General features: G+C 38.0%; 2 protein-coding genes across 2 annotated transcripts in view; one reads left to right on the top strand and one right to left on the bottom strand.

The window, feature by feature from the left end:
- Positions 1–533: 533 nt before the first annotated feature.
- LOC136245482 (probable tyrosine-protein kinase DDB_G0283397) lies at positions 534–17,027 on the bottom strand. Its single transcript, XM_066037028.1, has 7 exons — positions 16,760–17,027; positions 6,915–7,019; positions 5,559–5,657; positions 5,147–5,248; positions 4,748–4,849; positions 1,914–2,004; positions 534–1,642 (listed from the first exon to the last, which is right to left on the bottom strand). The coding sequence occupies exons 1-7, from the start codon at positions 16,787–16,789 to the stop codon at positions 621–623; spliced, it is 1,551 nt and encodes a 516-aa protein (XP_065893100.1). The 5' UTR covers positions 16,790–17,027; the 3' UTR covers positions 534–620.
- Positions 16,857–23,199, top strand: part of LOC136245476 (pre-mRNA-processing-splicing factor 8) — a 28,695-nt gene continuing 22,352 nt past the window's right edge. Inside the window, exons 1-8 of the mRNA XM_066037018.1 lie at positions 16,857–17,028; positions 17,088–17,256; positions 17,305–17,469; positions 18,053–18,268; positions 18,498–18,710; positions 18,759–18,884; positions 18,936–19,041; positions 20,844–21,031. Coding sequence (XP_065893090.1) covers positions 16,947–17,028; positions 17,088–17,256; positions 17,305–17,469; positions 18,053–18,268; positions 18,498–18,710; positions 18,759–18,884; positions 18,936–19,041; positions 20,844–21,031 — 1,265 coding nt within the window. The 5' untranslated portion in view covers positions 16,857–16,946. The remainder of the gene's footprint in view (positions 17,029–17,087; positions 17,257–17,304; positions 17,470–18,052; positions 18,269–18,497; positions 18,711–18,758; positions 18,885–18,935; positions 19,042–20,843; positions 21,032–23,199) is intronic.

A 23,199-nucleotide genomic window follows, 5' to 3' on the forward strand; every position in this document is an offset into this window, starting at 1 on the left:
ACCTGCTAAAATATTTCAAAATTTTTTGTTCAAATGCCTGACAGTATTAATTATAGTTAATCAAAATTTCCTATTGGGAAACAACAAAACTGCAATATCCATTACAACCCTTCAGTTCCCTGAACTTGTAATGGAGTCAAACCACATGTCTGTTGTTGACACCGCCACCACTAATCATTTGGCTAAAATGCCAATTCTCTTGAAGGAGAAAATCCATTTAGCTGTTTGTCAGAATCCAGCTCAACTTGTATGTACTGTAACCACTACAAGGAATTCTTACACATTGATACCAATGTGCTGTTGGGAAAATTCCACCCAGGATTCATTTTTGTCAAGAATTATCTCTGCATGGAATGAAGAAATTGTGAACAGTGATCAGGGATTATTAATTTTGTAGGTCAGTTTTGCTCCTGTTCCTTCACAATGAAGATATCTACGATTTACATTTCAACTTCAACTGTACATGTAGTTTGTGTAATAGCTACAATAAAAATTTCTTACTATAGTAGACATGCTAATGATAATATATGCAATATTTATACCACAAGTATTTCTGTGACAAACAGCTAGTGGTATTGTATGACTACAACAAACAGTGCAACTTCCTAGGTGACATGTTACTAGTTTTTTAAAAGGTTCACTACATCATACATTGTTGGTCGGTCATCTGGTTCTAGTTTAGTACAACTGGTAACTAGTTTATAATATTGGGGATGATGTTGTTTGACCTGTGTCTTTAGTTGATCAACTTGTTGGAACGGGTGATGTCTAGTTAATACCTCAATAATCACAACTCCAAAGCTATACACATCCATCTTGGGTGAGTGACGACTAGGATCAGCTACTTCAGGAGCACCATAAGCAATAGCTCCAGGACCTGGTGTAGCTGCTTGTTGTTGTATCTTGGCAGTACCCAAGTCACCCAGTTTGGCCAGCCAGTCACCATTATAGAGTAACTTCAGTAATACATTAGCACTGCTCACATCACGGTGGACTACAGGGTCTGGTCTGGTGTGTAAGAAGTGAAGAGCATGAGCCATGTCTCTGAAGATCTGAGGAGTTTGATTTTGTTTGATATGATCTTTAGTGTAAGCATCTCTCAAGTTGGTATCCATTAGTTCCATTAAGATTACAGGAGGACCTTCCAGTGTGGCTCCTAAAAATGTGACAATGTTTGGGTGCTGGCACATGAGAGCAGTTTCCATCTCTCGTTGGAATAATTCTTCAGTTTTTGGAGAAGTGATTATATAGTGTAAACACTTAGCAGCAACTTTAGCTCCTCGGAACTTAGTTTCATGCACAGTAGCCCATGCTCCTCGGCCAATTTCTTCTCCAATAGCAATTTCATCCTGAGATATGACCCATAGCCTGCTAGCAATAATCATGGATTGTATTCCTGACAATTGTTGTAGTGTGAGTGTGAGCTGGTCCTGTAAAAGAACATTATTCTTTATCAAGTGGCCTGTTTTTTGTGAGACAGTAGTCAGTTTGTCTTCAAATTCTTTTCGCAATGTTTCCATCATTGTGGTCAGCTGTTTATTGTAAGTGGTTTGTAGCTGGTAAACCTGTTCCCTTAGTAGAGTAACATCATCTTCTATTAGTTGACTAACAGCTTTTCTTTGATAGCCGGGAGAAGGTGGAACTACAAAACAACACATAATAAGACATTTTATGCTACATATTATGTTTCCTATTCTTTGAATTAACTTTTTACTGCCATATTGTGCCATATTGTGCCATATTGTGCCATATTCTGCCATATACTGCCATACAACCTTCACACCCATCAGCCATCATGCATAGTCTGAGTTGTAACATCTAAGCCATTAGCTTATTGGGGTTGTACATGCATGACATGTATAGTACACCAACAAGAAGATACTCTGTTAAACTGTGTAGTTCAATATGGCTACCTTGTTCAGACTTAGCTAAGGTTGATCCAGGGTGACCAAGAGACCTCACTTTCTTCTTCTCCAACAGTTTAGTAATCAACTGTTGACACTCCTATAGAGGTTAATACAGTTAATGAAGACAAATAATTTAATACATGACCTTTTCCAGCATCACAAGTGCACACACAGGGATGAAGGGTGCACCAGGCATAGTTGAAAATCTATTTATACTATTGACAACTGAATAGAACTAGGGGCAGATCCAGGAGCTTCCTGAGGTTTCCAGAAACTGGTCAAGTATATTCAGACAATTAAAAATGATTTGCAAAAGTACAAAAAGTTCAGATCAAAATATTCTAATAGAGCAGTCAGCTACCCTAATAGAAAAGTCACCTATTTAAGTTACCTCTTCCAACACAGTAAAAATAGTCTAAATCAGTGTTTAATACTTGAATTTTTTTTCTGGGGGTATATATGCCCCCAGACTCCCAGAATGGCATCCATATTTGTTGTACATATGCTTCAAACTCAGCCTGCTCCTGATACAGTGCCAGCAGAAACAAACAACCCTATATCAACCATTTCCTAAACTGTCAGCTTTAAAGATTGAAATTGTTAATCTCAGAATACATATTTCCAAACATTTCCTGGGGAAGCATGTCCCCAGACCCCCTAGATTTAAGTGTGCACGCAGCAAAAAAAAATGGAAACCTGTTACCAAAGTTCCTGGAGCCACCCTTGGATCACCCTGGGTGATTGTAAGGCCATAGAGTTACCCAGTCCCTGTTTGTAACCAAGTGGAAGTTTTAGCCATGAATGGATGGCACATAAGTGATATGATTCATTAGATTAATAGGCAACGTACTGAACTTTCAATCATTCAAGAGTAATTTAATACTGTGTGTGGTTCATAGAACATCAAATTAACAAAAAACTTTAGTTGACTATATGTGAGTAAATTGTTCCACATACTTTGTACACTGAGTAAGGGTTTGATGAAGTGTGGTGCAATCATTTTCATGAAACTTGCAAAAAATTATGTACCGATGCTCAATATTTTCATGAAATGTAAATGCCTAAATGGAATTGTATGTTCCATTAAGAAATAAGACATGAATTTTGACTGGATTTTGGCCAAATTGCACATTAGAAGTTTCAAGATAAATGGCTTTAAAGAATTCAAGTCAGCATAACTTGTCAAGAATAGCAAGCACATGTATGAAATTTACACAAGAGATGTATCAATCTGTTACCTTTCAGACCGGCCACTTCCAGTACTTGTAGCTGCTTGTATAGAGTTTCCTACCAACTAAGAGCAGTTGGACAAGCAAAGTAGTATCACAACTACTCACAAAGGGTAGGAGGGTGACGGAGTGGAGACTTCAAAATTAAGGCAGACCATGATTGAAGTCCAGAACGAGATTATGGGGCTGTGCTGGTTTCTTAGTGGCTGATATGCAGCAAAACCAACAGAAAAACGTTTGGCCGACATTATCACAGCCCATCCACCTGTAAACTACTGATTCTTGCCAAGCCAGGCCCTTCACAAGGCCAGATACTGCCATTCGAGCTCTCCACACCACCCAGAAAAGACATCTGTTAAAACCAGCCTAGAGTACTTTGAGTAGTACTGAGGGTCAAAGCTAGTAGTACGATAGTGTAGCTATCCACTGGAGGTGTTACGTATTTTGCTTTTGTCTAATGTGCGATTTGGAACGGTTTTGTAAAACCTGGTCACAATTATTACAGTGAAATCTTCTAGCACAATAGAAAATCTTCATAATAAGATTTTTGATCCCAATAGGTCTGACTATACATTGATATCTCTGAGGAAAACTTTTCATTAATTTTAATAAATATGGTCTAACATTCTGGGTCACTAAATGTCCTATAGAGAGGTTCACTGTATTTTTGTGAACTTTGCATTTCCTGAAAATGTCATTTACTGCAGTGCCACAAGGAAGTATAGTATATTGTTTGCACAATGATTGAACTTGTTAGAACTCCACAAGTAGTGTACCTTATCATACTGTGTGGTATCCATGTAGCTAGCTATAGTGTACCTTATCATACTGTGTGGTGTCCATGTAGCTAGCTATAGTGTACCTTATCATACTGTGTGGTGTCCATGTAGCTAGCTATAGTGTACCTTATCATACTGTGTGGTGTCCATGTAGCTAGCTATAGTGTACCTTATCATACTGTGTGGTGTCCATGTAGCTAGCTGTAGTGTACCTTATCATACTGTGTGGTGTCCATGTAGCTAGCTGTAGTGTACCTTATCATACTGTGTGGTGTCTATGTAGCTAGCTATAGTGTGTACCTTATCATACTGTGTGGTGTCCATGTAGCTAGCTATAGTGTACCTTATCATACTGTGTGGTGTCCACGTAGCTAGCTATAGTGTACCTTATCATACTGTGTGGTGTCCATGTAGCTAGCTATAGTGTACCTTATCATACTGTGTGGTGTCCATGTAGCTAGCTGTAGTGTACCTTATCATACTGTGTGGTGTTCATGTAGCTAGCTATAGTGTGTACCTTATCATACTGTGTGGTGTCCATGTAGCTAGCTATGGTGTGTATACCTTATCATACTGTGTGGTGTTCATGTAGCTAGCTATATTGTGTACCTTATCATACTGTGTGGTGTCCATGTAGCTAGCTATGGTGTGTATACCTTATCATACTGTGTGGTGTTCATGTAGCTAGCTATATTGTGTACCTTATCATACTGTGTGGTGCCCATGTAGCTAGTTATAGTGTGTACCTTATCATACTGTGTGGTGTCCATGTAGCTAGCTATAGTGTACCTTATCATACTGTGTGGTGTCCATGTAGCTAGCTGTAGTGTACCTTATCATACTGTGTGGTGTCCATGCCAACTTTGTTGATGAAGTAGTCCACCACATCGATGTGTTGTTTGTCTGCTGCCATCCTCAGTGGTGTACGATCCCACTGTAGTGAGAATAAAACAGTTATGTAACTTCGTGTGGTATAGGTACTGTATGTACATGGAGACTATATAACACATTCATTGATAGTAGTTGTTCTAATGAAAATCTTATTGCTGCCATAATTACAATAATGTGACGTATGGTATTTATTGTAGGGCTGGAACAGACATTAAAATGGAAACTTCAATTAAGTATGGAGGTTTTGATAGTATATCAATGGATTTGTGTGTAATAATTATCATCATACAACAGTGTCCAGCTGTAGGTAGACCTATAGGTCACAATGAGCTGCTCTCACCTGATCCTTCATGTTAACATTAGCTCCTTTATTCACTAATAATGTTACAATGTTTGTGTGTCCACTATCAGCAGCCCAGTGTAGTGGTGTCCACTTACTCTCCTGTTATATAATACAAGTGATGTTATCATGCTATGCCAAGCTATGAGATGTATGCATGTCCTTTTGGGAAGAATTAAATTCTAAAATATGAATCAAGCTTGTGAGTGACACTCTACCACATGAGTACTTGCCTGCTCTCTACTATGAAATGTACCTAAATAGCTTTACAAAAGTCACCATGGTCAGAGAATCGTCTTCATGAATAGCCAGGTGAAAAACTTACAAACCCATTGGGTATGTTATTACACATTAGCAGGTTAGTATAGTCACCATACAATAGAAAGACGTGTGATATTGACTATTAACTCACATTGATCACAGCATTAACTGCAGCTCCATTGTCAAGCAGGAAGGAGGCCACCTCATAGTGACCATTATATGCTGCTTCATGTAATAGAGTAATGTTGCTCTACAGGAGACAAAACAGAATGTATCATAAGTGTACATTTGGTATTAGCTACTAGCTATTGTAAATGTTGATAGCCTGTTGTTAGTAGCAAGAAGTAGCTATGCAGATTAAAATTACAATAATTTAAGTTGAAGTATGTCACATGTCAACGAACAGCTGTGGTAGCATGGTATTATAAATCATACAAGAAAAAATCTAGCTTTGTACATTTTATAGCAAGATAATAGTGCTAAAATGGACATGCCAACAGGGGACCTTTTGTGCACATCTTTTTGAGGACTTCTAAGAATGCAGGCACTTATGTTTCAGAACAACCTATAGAATTTCTATTGTTAGATCTATGAACATTTTGGCAAAAAGTTGATTTAAACTAGAATTTTCATTTATAAAATAGAAATTAAGTGAGGTAAACAGCCAAGATAGCAGCAGTTCAGTGGTTAAGGATGTGATTGTTAGGAAGTATGAAGGTCTTTGGTTTAAACTCTGGTAATATTTATTTTGTGCACCTTTTTTACTCCACGGTGACTGCTTTATTAGAACATAGATCTATGATAAGAGTATCTTCATTCCATGATTTCACACTTGTTTAATTTTTGCTTTATATCTCTGTAGCTCCATTGTTTATCAAACCATCAAAAGGCATTGCTATGATGATCAGTCTATGTACACACTGATTTTCAAGCTATTCAGAGTTCAACTTACTCTGTTCTTACAATCTGTTAAACACTTATAACTTTGTGAATATTTATCAGATTCATAGCAAATTTAAAGTGTTAATTCACCTTCTTATGTTTTTCTTTTGACAATCAAGTTACACATTGGTGTTTATAACAATTTTTGCAAAGTGAAATTGAAGCCCCTGGAGATCGCCTACAGCTTAAGAAGAAAAAACATGATCGAAATTTTGAACATCCATATCTCACAAATCGCTGGTGCAAATTTAATTTAATTTTCTGTGCAGCCTACTCTCCCCACCACAGTTTTGTCATAATCTTACGTTGTCACACAAGATAACGTGACTTAATTGCCAATGACATATATAAATTTCTATCCCAATTAATTATGTCATTATAGCTACATGTGTGGCCAAACCTCTATTACATCGAGGGAGCTTATTAATCATTAGCACCTGTATTGAATGGGCTGCACTTATCATCTAATTGCTTAACAAATGTCACAAACTCTGTAAATATTTGTACGCCCCTGTACTGAAATGGAAGTCTGGTCATATTTACAAAGACTATCTATAGAGCATACCTCACTGACAATCACATTGGTTAGATCCACACCGATGGAATGACGTTGTTTCAAAAAGTTAATGTCAGAGTTTCTCACTGCTGTTAATACCTTCTTCTTCTCCTCCTATATAATACATATATATTTAACCGTTGGATGGTGTACTATATAGTTACATTGATGTATGCCCCAAATCAGGTTTGCCCTAGATGAAAACCAGCTAGTTTTGGCCTACAGATTTAAAAAAAAATTAAACTGACACAAAATTATATTTCAGTAGCCATTTTTATAGCCAGTTAGTTAGTTGTGTGTTCTGATAGGTGATATGTTCACATGAATGCAGGTAGTGATACAGAGCTACTATTACATAGCTCACCATCATTTTATAGTGTAGATATGTGTAACATAAAATGGCAAAGATGTTTACTTCTGGCAGAAAGCATAAAACTTAGTATTTTGGGGTTTTAAGGCTTCCTGCTTAAGGTTATGGGATACTGCAAACCCACATGTACGCTATAAATCATTTTTCATGACTTAGGGTTTTGATTTTTCTTAATCTATTATATGCATTCTTAACTTCTCATTAATTGACATGGAATTCAAATGTTGTCATGGATGAGTTGTCCCCATGCCAATTAGTGAAAACTATGAACCAAAAATCAGACCAATGAAGAACCATGAGAACTTACTAACAATTCTAAGATTTGAAGAACATCACTTGTGAGGGACTGACAAGAGGATTTGTGAATAATGTGTATAGTTGCTGAAATATGGCAACAAAGTGGCCTAAAACAAGACACTGTGGTCACAAAATTAATTTTAAAATTCATATCACAAGCACTAGAAACATTATTTCTTAGAAATGGCTCCATCAGGACCTAGACAAGAAGCCAAACTAGTAGTTTGTTTATACAAAATGTTAACAACTTGTTTGACAGTCCTGACTTTTGGTTCAGGAAATATCACCATTATTGAACAAAACTACAGGTACGCCAGTTGCTAAGTACGTTGTTGCTATGTTATCTTGTACTGTTACATGTGATTTCTTGTACCTGTCCAGTCAGCGTGCTGTTATTCTCCCAACAATTTAAGCCTTTTACCCAGCTGATACACAACACAATAACACCAATCCTGTCATAAAAATTTTGTTCGACAGTCGCTCACTATCTCGTAACCTTAAATTTGAACTCAGTAAGGTTGTTTTAGCTTGCACTTTCTAAACATACAGATTTATTATATTTCTTTCTCGATACGTTGTCCACTACAAAGCACAACTATGTACACTATAAGTGGCCTTGCGGTGTCCAAGACAGCATTTTTTTGCAGTTACACTTAACCAGTTCTCTGAATTCTTTTGAATCTTTAGTGGTCCATAATAGTGTCCATTTCCATCTCTGTCCTTATGCCAACTCCAGAGATTGCTTTCAAATATGGCCTGCTTGGAATGATGTACTTTTTTCACATGCTGAAAATAATAGAGCTGCTCTTGAAGGAGGAAGATTTTTCAGCTTTGTATATAAGAGTTGCTTCCTTGCAGCATTTACAGTGACAAGTTGTGAAGTACAGCTGTACAAAAATCTATCCATTTCTTTATGAGTATGGAGTCCGAGAAAGGTGGCCAAACAGAGTGGCAATAATCCAAACAGTTTTCTTCACAAAAAGATGCCACAAAAAGATGAGACTGTATCACAGCCTGAGAAGGTGTGCATGAACAACAACTGAGACCGTGCACCAAATCATCACCTGCAACAGCAACGTACCTGAAATTTTTGTTGTAACCAAATGCTAACCAGATTTCACATATCTCTAACACCCTGGCAGTGGCGATGGCAAGTATACAAGCACATGTGTGTCAGTTGTATGCACCATAATCTTCTCCAGACCATGTTGGTGAGCATGAGCACAATGAAGCATAATACAATGGTCAGCTTCTTATTGTGTGCAATGCTAAGAACAGACTCATCTATTGTGCAACGCTTTCTCCTTTTGTAGTGGTGAATAACTTGACATCAGGTGTCACAACAGATTCAATCTCAGTTTTGTTAGAATTAACACGTGCTCTCTCAAATATCATCTCTAGCATCATCAACTCTATTGAAAATACGTTCCAGGACAAAATTAAAATCACAAAGCAGAATTTCGAATTACATCTTGTTAATTGTTACGCCTCATCTAATAATAATATTTCAATACCTTAGATCTATCAACAAGTCCAAAAATATTCCATCAGTCATGAACTTTGAGTCCTTGAGTGCTAATATTGACTACAGTAAAGCCAATCTATTTAATCAATATTTTCATTCCGTTTTCCATGATCCATTTTCTATCCCAAACACTGATGACCTCCCAGCGATACATGATGACTCCTTACAATCAATTACCATCAGTTTGCAAAACTCTAGTCTCATTAGATGTCTACAAAGCTACTGGAACTGACAACATCTCCCCTAGAGTACGATACTACAAAGTTGTGCTGTAGCTCTTAGCTAGCTACTCCGTCACTTATTTACTCAATCACTAAATACCACTCCACTTTACCAACTTGTTGGAAAATCCACAAAATCATGCCTATATTTAAGGCAGGTGATTCTAAATCTGTTAAAAACTATCGTCACATTTCTTTATTATCTGTTGTGTCAAAAGTTCTTGAAAGATTAATCTTTAATATAATTATCAGTCATATCAAGAGTAATTTACTCTTGGTCATATTAATATTAGTAAGTCTATTTTACCAAAAGTTGTTCTACACTACAACAGATGCTAATTTTCACTGACCGAATCATCAATACTCCCTTACAGTTTTTACAAACAGATGTTATTTACCTTGACATCAGCAAGGCTTTTGTTACCGATTAAAGCTGTGGTCAATGGGCATAACTGGTACATTATGGTCAAGAACTATTGTTATCAAAGAGTTTCTATCAGCAACTGCTATTCTGATTTACTCCCAGTAGTTTCTGGTGTCCCACAGGGCAGTATTCTGGGCCCCCTTGCTGTTTTTAGTTTACATCAATAACATGTCTTCATCAGTATATCCATCAAAGTCAACTACTCAAATTTGCTGATCATGCCAAGTGCTTTATCCATATTAGAACACTCTCTGATCATAAGGCTCTTCATCACTGCTCTTTTAACTTGGTCAAGGGATGTTGATATGGATGTCAGTTTAAAGAAATTTGTTCGTTTATCATTCAATCATAAACTTGACACCACATATTCTATGTCCAATCCAATTATACCTCAAGTTGATTCTATATCAGATTAAATTATCTCAAGACCTAGCTCAGTTAGGATAAACATTACAAAGACATCACTGCTCATGCACTTAAACCACCTGGATTAATTTGCTGAACTTTGTCCCTACTCATTCACCTTCTTTTTAAAAATGATACGACCTCATCGTTTAAAACAAACAACATAAGCATGGCGATGTGTGTACAATCCATACAACATAAATGTTATTAATGGCAGCAGCGTTGGAGACATTTCAACACAGAGTGCCATCTTGTGGCATGACCCTGTATAAATTGGCAGGTAGCCACGGTGTCAATATTGTTGAAATTGCACCATGCTAACTTCTGTGGAACTATCCAAAGATTTGAACTGTGTGATGATAGTCTAAGTGCCCATTCTACATTGGTTAGACTGTATGTATCATTGGTAAGACCACAGTTACTCTACTGTACACAAGTTTGGAATCCACACCTAATGAAAGGCATTGTAAACTTCGAAAGAATCCAACATTGTGCTATCAAACACATACTAGTTGTTACAAAGACCATTTGATAAAACTGAGGCTCCTTCCTTTAATGTACACTGTATTTGAATTATGGGACATACTGTTTGCTATTAAATCGATCAAGTTACAAACTAATCAGTTCAACATCAATAACTACTTCACTTTCAACTCTACCAATACTAGATCAGGTGCCAGCAACAAATTCTTGTTACCTCAACATCTTGACAACATATCATGACATCATTCTTAATATTTTCCATACCATGTTCTAGATGTCACTAAATCTCCAATTACCAATATTAATTTAAAAGCATATAATTTTAACTATATTTCTTAATTTATGTTAGGCCATACCTATTTGAAAAGTTGCTTGGATTTATTTTACAACAAAATGGGTTGGTTGGTTGGTTGGTAGGCAAAAAAAAAAAAAAGTAGCCAGAAATGTTTATCTTGCAAAAAAATATAATATTTGTAGCTACTGCACCAGTGGCGTAGCCAGGAAAAATTTTCCTGAGGCAAAGTTTATACATTGACCTTATCGAGAGGGTCAGCTTCTGACTCAACCGATTCACAAAGACCTTCAAGCATGAGTGGTACAGCATTTGTAGGTGGACTCTCTGGTTGGATGGAAGAAACTGTTTCAGAAGACTCTAAGCATTTTCTACATGTCATATATATATATAAGTAATGCTCCAGCTTAGTTAATGATACAGTATACCATGCTTCAATTATTAGACTAGTTTAATTGCATTGAACACAAAAAAACTGATTTAGCTACTCTGGAGATATTTTGAGTGATCAGGCCATCCATGAACTGCAACGGAGGTCATAGTCATGCACACTACTTTTTATTGATCTGATGTGTGATGTGATAAGTCAGAGATTATCTCTATCTTGTGATGCTCAACTGTATGTGCTAAGTATGTCAATCTAGGAGTCTGGGGGCATGCTCCCTCAAGGAAAACTTTGAAAATATATGCTTTGAAGTGGCTATTTTTTTATTGTAACTGCTAATGCTATTTTTTTATTGTAACTGCTAATGCATGATATACATGATCAATTAGCTCAATGCAATGCCATGCAGTTAACTCATTGGGACTTTTGAAAAGTAATTTAAAGACAATTAACATAAATTAAATGATTTAGACCAAGCAGCGTAATGAGAACAGTGGCTATAATCTGTACTGAATGCTTTATTAGAGTATAATTATTACGATGATTGCTCTATTAGAGTATCTTGATCTTTTTACAAATTCAAGGAGCTGAAAAGTGCAATGCCGGACCGTGTCACCATGGGCTTCAGCCCTACATAATACTACAGCTATAGATTCTATTGTGTGGTACAGTAATGCTGTCTAGTAATGTTTGAGTAGAAAATCCGGGGTGCCAAAAGTCAGCAGACCTGCTCAGCCTGAATTGTTGAGCATTTTTTTTACTGAGGCAGCTGCCTCGGTTGCCTCAATGGTGGCTATGCCACTGTGGACTGTCTACAGACATGTCAAATACTTTCTAGTTACAAGCTACATAGCTAGCTATTGTAAAGGAAAATAAATGTAGCTAGTAGCTCGCTACCCGTCATGGACAACACTGAAGCATATATAGCTACCTATATGTTAGCCAAGAATTAAGTATAGAGGCACACTGGTTTTAAGGGAACTATACCCATATATATAATGGTATATTTGGAGAGTTTACACACTGACTGTTCTATTAGAGTGTCTTAATCATTTTGGACAAATTACAAAACAAATTCTAGGTGTCACGTGATCTTAATATTTTTCTTTTCTTAATAAAATCTGTGCAAAGTTGGGTCAGTCAGGCCTCAGCAACAACTTGTCAAATAGGTATGGCCTTATGGCTGTTGGTTGCTAGTCTGTTGCCGCCGACCCTATTTTAGGTAGCTATAAGTGCCTCATGCTATAGGCACCACCTCTGCCACTTCAGAATGAGCCTTATCCGAAATTACGTCACAGACAAAAAAATGTCCACTATATATGATCATAGATACAGTATACTTTACAATGGGATTGGAAACGGAAGTAACTCACATGATTTCTCTGTACAAATTCTCAATGTGACGTAACAAGCTCCAAAATCCATCTGTGTTTCGCTTGCGCTAGATAGTCACCATAGATACTGTGTGTAGTTACGGGCGCAAAGTTATTTCTAATGGCTTTATTTGTCGACTGGTTGTAATTTGTCAGCATGTAATATGGCTAATTGGTTTACCTAGATGATAACAGGATGTCTGTGCTACCACAAGAGGCAGCTGTTGTAACAAACTAACCACTAGTAGGTCAGGAGGAAGTGAATTATGTTATGGTCACACCCTCTCATGTTTGTGGAATTTTCACAAATATTCTGTGTTGGGAAGCAGTTTAGCTAGTTATGTTTTAATATCTATGTTCAGTGTGCAGTGTAAATGGCAGCTTGGATGTATTGTATCAATTGTCATACTGTATAAATTCACTACTTACCACTTTACACTTGTATAATTTTAGTGGACTCATGATCAATGGCAGATATCAGTTTACTATACCATCAACTACTACCACACTTGGGGGGTGTAAAGTTGGATTGCTCTGAAACCAAAGCTGTATGGCATGGGGATGAAAGATAAGACACAAAATTTGAAGAAATCATCCAAGCCACATGATTAAGCATCCATCAAAGAGCAGCAAATGACAGTGTACTGATGACCGACAAGCAAGAGCTCAAGATGCACTATCAAATTATACGTTTAAACAGTACGTGTACTTTCAAAAGAACTGACATAAAACACACATCTACATTGCACACATGTAATTCATAATCAATGTACACGTATTGTACTGTACAGTTGTAATATTCAAAATGTATGGTTTCTTCATTAGTTACAGTGCGATGAGAGATTATCAAAGAACTTGACTTAACATTGTATTGATGGGACTAGCTGTAGCTTTAGCCAACTCCGTAGCAACAGTGAATCGTTTGTTTATTGGCATGTAGGAAACTACTGAAATAAGTCATAACTGGGACCAATCAATCATGTTTATCCACTTTGTAGCCTGATGCCATATTAAGCTTCCATATAGGCCTCCCGCAAATCTAATAAAGCATAGAATGACCCGGGAATTGAAGGGTACCTGGAATTGAATGTGGCCTGGGCTGGTGGACCAAGTGTTCTATTAGTTGGCAATACAGTATGGTATGGAATACATCTAGGTGTCCTTCTTATATATGACTACAAGGTCATGGGGCGCTGAAATTAGTCATTAAACAGAAATATATCTGAATAAATCACTAGCGTCCAATGTGAAATTTGCTGAAATACGGCTCTCATACTTTTGTTATTGTCCTAGGAAACTTATCCTGAAGTGAGGTTAGTGATAAACACTATAAACTACGGACATACCTGCTCACCATTTCGTCCTTAGCAACCGCACGATGACGTAAACCGAAACACAGATGTTTTAGTGTGCGACTTCTGTTTCCAATCCCTTTGATATACTATATCTATGATATAGTGGGGGGACTGTCGTGATTTTTGTATGGGCGAGTGATCATGCTCTTAGGATACCATTTGATGAACTAGAAATTGAGTTTGTAAAAGCAACTGCTGATATCGGAAAAGCATTAAAACATGCTAATATAAATGTTTATATATTAATTGAACAGCTGTGCTCCATATCTTTAGTGAAATACAAGCATGTACCATTATTTGATAGTGATGTTTTCGCAAAAGTGAACACAATAGATGATTTATGGAAAAACTTAGACTGGGATATTCTGATTATAGTTTTACAGCTTGCAAATTCTAATGATATCTATGAAAAGGTATGGGACGAAAAATTTTAATGGTCATATCTCAGCCAAGAATGAAGATATCGAGCTCTAACCAGCAGGTGCCTTCTGTACTTACCTTACTTCTTGGTTAAACTAATAGGTATGGTTATAAACCGACACGATCAAGTTTTACTCAAGTTTATTATTGGACATCCAGAGTGGTGCCAAAGTTTTTGCTGATTTAGATAATGCAGAGCTTGCAACACTCCCTTAGCTACTATCCCACCATTAATCTTGACCACCTCATATCGACCTGACATTGTAATTTTCAATGTGGAAAGGTGTGGGATTTGTCTTCTGGAACTTACTTGTCCATTTAATTATGCCAAGCATCTACAAGCAGCTCGGGAACGGAAGTCTAATATCAACTATTAATATCAGAGTTGGATCGCCTGGGCTATGCTAGTCAGTACTTCACTATCGAAATTGGTTGTTTGGGACATTATCTTTCAGAGTCCATCAGATTCCTACAAGCAGCCATTCAGCAGCCATTCAGCAGTCTACAGCAGTTTGTCGACCTGTATTAGATAAAGCTGCTCAGCAGGCAATTAGCTAGATCGATATCCCAAATAATTTTTTTGGCTTGCGATTGTGACAATTGGAACACGTGAAATGTTAACCTTGTTTGTGTTTTGTCCTGTCTTGTATCCTTTATTTTTGTATCTTCCTTGCCATGCCTACACTGTGCTTATTGTACATTAATGTAGCCGCATGTGTCCGAGGTGTATTGTAACTGTAGCTATGTGTGTTTTGGACATCTTGATGATGGTTTTCTCTCTTGAGCCGAAAGAAAATGGATCTAGCATTGTTTTGAAAATCAGCCGAATTTCGCTTGTACATACTTACTAGTGTAGTGTCTACCAACATGTGCCTGAGGGGGCATCGATCTTCTGTCAGTACATCGTCCCATACCTGCTTGCGTTGATCTGGCCTATTCCGAGGGCAGGCTCAATGCTGATTCCCTCGTGTAGTTTATTTTACTGTCGCTGGTGTTATCCAGCTGTCCAGCATTTGACAGCCAATGCTGGGGGTGGTGGCAAGGGCATCCCATCTAGCTCGGGAAAAAATATTTTTAAATAAATAAATATATATATATATATAATACAACATCAATATCGTGTCCTGTACAAAAACTCCAATAGCAGCTTGTGGTATATTTTTGATATACTACAGCAAACTAGCCAATAGAATCAGTATATCACTTGTACATTTGATATACGCATCTGATTGGCTAAAAATTTTTGATAGTGTTTAGTTGTTTTACCAGTTAGGCATGTCCGACTTGACAACTACTGGTACCATAGTAACCAATACCTGTTACCTAGCAACAACATAGTTGCCTAGCAACCGTTGCTAGGTAACCACTACTGATTTTAGAAATGATTTTGCCACCATAGCAACGGTTGCTAAGCAACCACCAAAAAGCATGTAGCTAGGTCAGGTTTACATTTTGCTGCCTAGCAACAGTTGCTATGGATTGTTGGACCGATTTTCAAGAAGATTGCAGACTGCAATACATGTGCATACTCCTTGAGCATGCTAATCACAAGGAATTACTTACCAGTACTAATAATGGTATAAAAGCATTAGAAATTGCTGTTACTGCTTCCAAGTGGGAGACGAGATGTTGTATTAACATATTATACTACAGATATCATGGTATTCGAAATATATACCAAAAGATATACATATTTAGGAAAGGATGCCATACTCCTCGCACTATAACATCTTTTCTAAGTTTGTATATCTTTTGGTATATATTTCGAATACCATGATATCTGTAGTATAACATATACTAATATATATATATATATATATATATTTTATAAATATATATGTATATATTTTTTATTTTGTCATACCTGCTGGTTACAGCTTGATATCTTCGCTCTTTGCTGAGATATGACCATTCAAAAATTCTCGCCCATACAAAAATCTAGTCTGGCGCGGCCGCCCCTTTGCGAAGGGGCGGCCGCGCCAGACTAACAAAATCATGAGGGTCCCCCCACTATAGCGGCCATATGTACGAATTTCGGATACCGTAGGCGGGGAAAGTTACGCGTGGGAAAAGTTTCACGAATTGCACTCTATTTTGTATACCGGCGTAAAAGTTTCGCGATGCTGATTTTGCATACTAATGTATTACTGTACAAATACAAGCATGTAGAAGCTAACAGGCGTAAAAGTTTCGCGATAGCTACTCCAATCGCGAAATTCGCGAAACTTTTCCCACGAGTAACTTTCCCCGCCTACGGTAAGTCTTTATTGTAAAAAACACACACAATATTAACGAAACACTAACCGTGGACAGTTGCTTCATTATCACGGACATGGTGAGTATCTTGTCACATATGATAGGGCGTGGCTGAAATGATTAGCACGGGGCCATAATCTCGTGATGTAGACTATTGATCACGTGAATTGTCAAAACGTCAGTGCAACGTTTTCTGACTCTTTCTGAGTAGGCTACTAGTGTAGAGTTGGTAGTGATGGCGGGTCCTCTGTTAGAGAGGCAGCTAGCGCCTATCCCAGAACCACCGCCGATATCAGAGGAGCGACTGCAGGAGAAGGGTAAGCGTGTTGGTCCACGTTTTGGTGGTTCTTATAGTTTCATGCGCACGTGTTTACAGCGAAGAAATGGCAGCAGTTGCAGTCGAAGAGGTACAGCGAGAAGAGGAAGTTTGGGTTTGTGGAGGCTCAAAAAGAAGACATGCCGCCGGAGCATGTGAGGAAGATAATCCGTGACCATGGTGACATGACTAGCCGGAAGTACCGCCATGATAAAAGAGTGTACCTGGGGTAGGTGTGGTGTGTACTGTGTTCAGGGCATTATTGTGTTCACCCTAGGGCACTGAAGTACATGCCCCATGCTATGTTGAAGTTACTGGAGAACTTACCGATGCCATGGGAACAGATTAGAGACATCAAAGTGTTGTACCATATCACAGGAGCTATAACGTTTATCAATGAGATCCCCTGGGTGATTGAACCAGTGTATATTGCCCAGTGGGGGTGAGTGTGTATTAAAGACCTATCATGTGCTTGTAGCAGTCACACAAAGTGCACACATGGTTTCCTGAAATTTTTTCTATCAAAAAAGTATGTGTGTGTTTTTATGCTATCTTTACTGTACACACTTGAGCACATGGTAAAGTAATCAACATGTGATAAATAAAGGCTAAATAATTTTGACTTTTGCGCCTGGCACTTTTGCATCTGTAGATAAGCTTGACTTTGTTTTCACCAGTTTGAAATACGAGTGTGGTGAGTATGGTCAGTCTACACTGGCTTTGAACAGCTTTCCTATTGAGATAACGAGTTTTAGCAACTGGTTCAACTGGTGGTCTGGTCAGTGTAGCTAGAGATTTCCTGTTGTGGTAAAGTATTTTTTACAAATGTGTGTACCCTAGATTGCAGTAGTCTAGCGATATTGATAAAAGGAAAAGTTTACGGCGTTTCATAGAAAAGTCTTAACATTAAAAAGCATATTTCAAAGTACTGGTCAACTACAGTAGTATCACTTAAGTTTTCCCAAGATGGAAATTTTGTTACAATTTAATGGCAATTTTTGTTACTCTAATTACTGCCCATCCAGTACAATGTGGATTATGATGCGGCGAGAAAAGAGAGATCGTAGACACTTCAAAAGGATGAGGTTCCCTCCATTTGATGATGAGGAGCCTCCCCTGGATTATGCTGATAACATACTGGATGTGGAGCCACTGGAAGCCATACAGATGGAATTAGACCCCGATGAAGACTGTTCTGTACATGAGTGGCTGTATGAGCATTATCCCCTAGTTGGGACCCCGTGAGTGTTTGTGTGTGTTGCGTCTGTTGTATGTGTGTGTGAACATGTACATGTGTGTAAATGTGTACGTGTGTGTGATTTAGTAAGGGTCCCCTTAGGTACGTGACATGACTTGACGTTTGCAGTCTTATGATGTGTGTATTTTAGTGGCTAATGTGGACATGTCAATGTATCTTATAGACATGTCATTATTTCTTAATTATAGACATGTCACTATTTCTTAATATAGACATGTCAATGGTTCCACTTACAAGTGGTGGAACCTCACATTGGAGAAGATGGCAATACTTTATCGTCTTGGTAACCAGCTACTCACAGATCTGGTTGATGACAACTACTTCTACCTGTTTGACCTGAAATCCTTCTTCACTGCTAAGGCTCTCAACCTGGCCATTCCAGGAGGACCTAAATTTGAACCTCTTGTGAGGGATCAGACCCAAGGGTGAGCATTATTTATAGTACTAAATGTTTAATACTCATGTTGCTATAGTGATGATGATTGGAATGAGTTTAATGATATCAACAAGATCATAATCAGACAGCCAATCAGGACAGAGTATCGTATAGCGTTCCCCTACCTGTATAATAGTCTACCATTATATGTCCACCTGGCCTGGTTAGTGAAGGAGATCATGTGATCCATTTGTGTAGTGACCTCATCACACAGGTACCATCACCCTTCAGTAGTCTACATCAAGACTGAAGACCCTGATCTGCCAGCATTCTACTTTGATCCTTTGATCAATCCCATCTCTCACCGATATGCAGTCAAGGTGAGGACAAGTGCTGGTATATGGTTTGATGGCAATTTCTGACAACAGACCTGCAATGCGTTTTGTCTGATCTAAATGAATAGAAGATGTGTATGCCATGTTATTCTTTAACACGTCGCTACTGTTAATGACTGTGCTATGGTGAAAAGTACAAATTGCATCATTGTGCAGACAGTTTATAAGTGCTTCTTCTAGTCTTGTACCCAGATTGCTTTTTTCCTTTATAAGGGAAAAAAGCAGTGTGGGGACAAGACTATACTTCTTCCAGAGCAACACACAAGTTTCTATACCTGAAAAGCAGTGTCAAGTGAGAAGCTCCGCCCCTAGCTTTTGTATTGAGTTACTTGTCCAAGCCACATTTGCTGCACACACCTTTATACAGGATTCACGATAGTTGTTCGATGTCAAGAATTTTGAGGTTTAGCACTGTCCAGGCTTTTGTTTGAATATTAATGGTACATATCCTCTTGTTTGGTTAACCCTTAAACATGCATAATTCTATTTTAAAATATGGATTAAAAATGGACAATGAATTCATGTTGCATATCTTGTGAAGCATTTGTCCAATCTTTTGAAACTATAGGTTGTCTATAGTATGTACGCGTTGAGCTGGATCCCTTGTACATACTATAGAAAAAAACTATCTGAATATGAAAAAGAGCTTACAAGTTGAGTAACCCTTTGTCATATTGAAATTTGCTTGCTGGCAATTCAGTTGCTAGGTGTCATGTGATAGAATGGCTGATAAGGGCAGCAAAGTGAAAGAAAACACGTGACAGAATCATTTCATGAAATTTTAAGTTCATTGGGTGCGACGAAGAGTGGGGCCAAATGTTGTGAGTAAAACAATCTTTCTGGTTCCTTTGACAGTCCTTGCACTATGTGAGAAAAAATACAGGTACTGAAATCACGTAATCCAGTAAACTGGATCGTATGCATGCATTTTAAAACAGAGTTCTGTAGCACAAAATCTGTTAAAGCTATCTACTACAACACCATCTTGCTCACTGTTAAATTTAGGTTTAAATGGTCCATTACTTCATCGCATCCATCCAACCCAGAGCTTCCCACTATACTTTGAAAGAACACTCTCTGTCTTCCTTCTTCACTTTTAATGATGTACAAAAGGCCATAACTTGGCTGTACTTCATCCTATCAACTTCTCTTGATGTCATTTTGCTACTCATGTGATGGTGATTCAGTTGATATATAGATCATGTGATTAATTAAATGTTGGACAAGCACCATGGCAATGCAAAGGGAGTGGTATTCTTCATTTTCTATTTCGTGATTCTAGGCTTGTATGTGAGAGGCGAAAGGACACGAAACCATTCAGCATGTTGTAGTGTGTGAGTTTGTTGTGTGTTGATAGTTTATACACTGTTAGGTAGCTATCTCTTTGCCAATTAATAAAATCTAGAGATTGGATTAATGCTTCATGAGATATGCCTGTTTGAAGCCACACTTGTAAATTGACAAAATTTGTGCGTTTCCAATTTGTATTTTTATTGTCTAATCCAGTTTTCTGGATTGTGCGGGTTTAAGGGTTAAGAGACATACATGGATCCCAGTTTACTGGATAATGTGTTTCCAGTGCTTGCTTTTATTGATATGGATACGGGTTTAATGTTTCCTCATTTTTATTTTGATAAATGATTGTACTTTGGAGTGTTTATATTTTTGACTTGCTTTGCAATTAACAGTTCATGAAAGTAACACAATTCACAAATTTGTAAAAAATGAAGTCCTTAAAATGGCTTGTGTGGTACTACCCCTGTCACCATGGTAATCCGTTCCTATAGTCAACAGAGACATTTGATGATGATGAGGAGTTCATCCTCGATGATGGGATAGAACCATTCCTGAAGGAGACACCTCTGTACACAGACAATACAGCCAATGGAATATCCTTGCTCTGGGCACCACGTCCCTTCAATCTACGTTCTGGCCACACCAGGAGAGCAATGGATGTACCTCTAGTGAAACAATGGTGAGGTTGTCGTGTTATACTGGTAGCTGTTAAATGTGGACACCTATAAACATAATACAGAAACTTAGTTAAAGAAGCAATGCATTGCATATGGACTTTATCCACAATGGCGTCACGGAGCATAAGATGGCCGTGTTATTTTGGGGGATAATGTACATGTGCCTATGGAGAAATTGTTTTGATTGATCATATTTCACTCGTGAAGCAAAATACCAACCAGTAGTCAACAGGTATGGATATAAAGTAACAAAAGCCATTGCAAATGAAAATTTCCAGCATGCAATAAAAATCGTTCATTGTGTTAACACACCTGTTGCTTAGAAGTTGATATCTCTTTCCCTGGCAGAAATATGATTGATCAAAACAATTTCTCCATAGGCGCCTGCAGAGGAGGGTGGAAGCGGTTTAAGCGCCGTTAAATGAATTATGCAAAACCATCAATTTCTGGGTGAACTAAAATGTGTGGACGATGCAACAGCGTGTGGCATCATTGTTTGGTTTTGAACATAGATACCTTGCTAGTGCTAGTATTGCTATGCGCGAAATATTGTTCCATCAGTTTTGCCTACAAAACTTAACGATTTACAAAACAAAATACTTTGTTTTAATCCTTACACGAAGCAAAACCAAAATATCTAGCGATCATCAGCGATCACTGCCCATTTGCTAGTGTTGTATTGGGACTATTGAGTTTCACGTGATTAAACTATGCAATCAAGTTAATATTTTCAAGTAGCGCCTGAAGCGCCTCCTCTGAGGCGCTTGTATGTTAGTCCCCCAAATAATGCGGCCATGTTGTGCTCGTGACATCAATGTGGATAAAATCCATTTGTTTTATTGCGAAGCCATTCAAGATTGCATAAACTCGTGATTATTTTGTGTACAATAAAATCATGTGTGTGTCAGTGGTAGAACAATAACTATCCACAGATTTTATTCTATGGCTGTAAAAGGAATAAACAAGCAGCTGGGGAGTAATGGACACTACACAACAACTTGTGTCCACCTATCACAACCAGGCATTTCACAAGTAATAGTTGTATCATGGGCCGAGTGATTTGCCTGAATGTACACCCCAGCCCAAGGGCCGTCAGGCCCGAGGGTGTGGGTGTACATATCAGGCAAATCACGAGGGCACATGATACAACTGATACGTTGGTGGGCGACTAATCACCCAAGCCAATACGAGGCAACCCGCTGGATTATTATATAGACAGTCTATGGGTCAGCAGCAAGTAACATTGCAGTTACATTTGTTAACATAAACGGGCAAATCCTATGAATATCACGGAGCATCCAGAGGGGTAAGCTTCGCTGTAGAGTGGTTACCTCGTGATATACGAAAAGTGGGCATGGTATACATAATCAAACACGTGGACAAGTGCTTGTAATTTACCCATAACGCTAGTTCTCACCTTAAACTTCTGTGAGTTCCGTTTGTCAACTCATAGGGTGGTAAGGGTGTCGAATTACCTCCGTCTGAGTGCTGTAGGATGCAAAGTCGGGTGCATGGTTTTCATCACGTGAACAATAATAAACTCCCACCTTTCACCAAAATCAATTCCTACCACTACTCCTTTTTCCCTTCAAGTATTCGACAATGGAACAATCTTCAGGAATTCGTAATTAATGCATTAAGTGTAGAACATTTTAAATTTTTACTATATAATTCATAACTATAGTGTTATACTCACCTTTGAGATCTTGCACAGTACTAAAATATAATAATAACCAATGTTACCTCATCAGATATCAAGGCCATGGTTAATGGCCAGCCATGGCTTAGCTTAAATGTACCAATGCAAGCCAGGGTTTATGAGATATGTAGCCTGAAAATTTCCTTTGAAGTTAGGTCGTTTCATGGTACATACAGGCATATCACAAACAGGCGGGTTGTAACAGCAGTGTTATTGTATAAAATGAAGCGCTTCGGATAATCACTAATGTATTGCCTTTGTTATAATGTTAGACAGCCCAGGGGGTGTTCTAAGCTATGTAGCTCACCTGGTTTACAATTGTACAAGGACAGATATACAAAGATTGCCACTTTAATCGCACATTTGCTCCTTAACAATGACATGATTTGTTTATGATTACATCATAAACTTAAACGGCATTGCCCCTGTAATGTCCCAAAGTATACATCATAATCTGACCTGGACACCTGA

The sequence above is a fragment of the Dysidea avara genome, chromosome 15 (assembly GCF_963678975.1).
Source record: "Dysidea avara chromosome 15, odDysAvar1.4, whole genome shotgun sequence".
NCBI lineage: Eukaryota > Metazoa > Porifera > Demospongiae > Dictyoceratida > Dysideidae > Dysidea > Dysidea avara.

Coding starts and splice junctions, on each gene's coding strand:
- LOC136245482 (XM_066037028.1), bottom strand. CDS start 16,789: ATGTCCGTGATAATGAAGCAACTGTCCACG. Junction 2,005..4,747: donor ACACCACACAGTATGATAAG/GTACACTACAGC, acceptor TAACCTCTATAG/GAGTGTCAACAGTTGATTAC. Junction 1,643..1,913: donor CTTAGCTAAGTCTGAACAAG/GTAGCCATATTG, acceptor GTTGTTTTGTAG/TTCCACCTTCTCCCGGCTAT.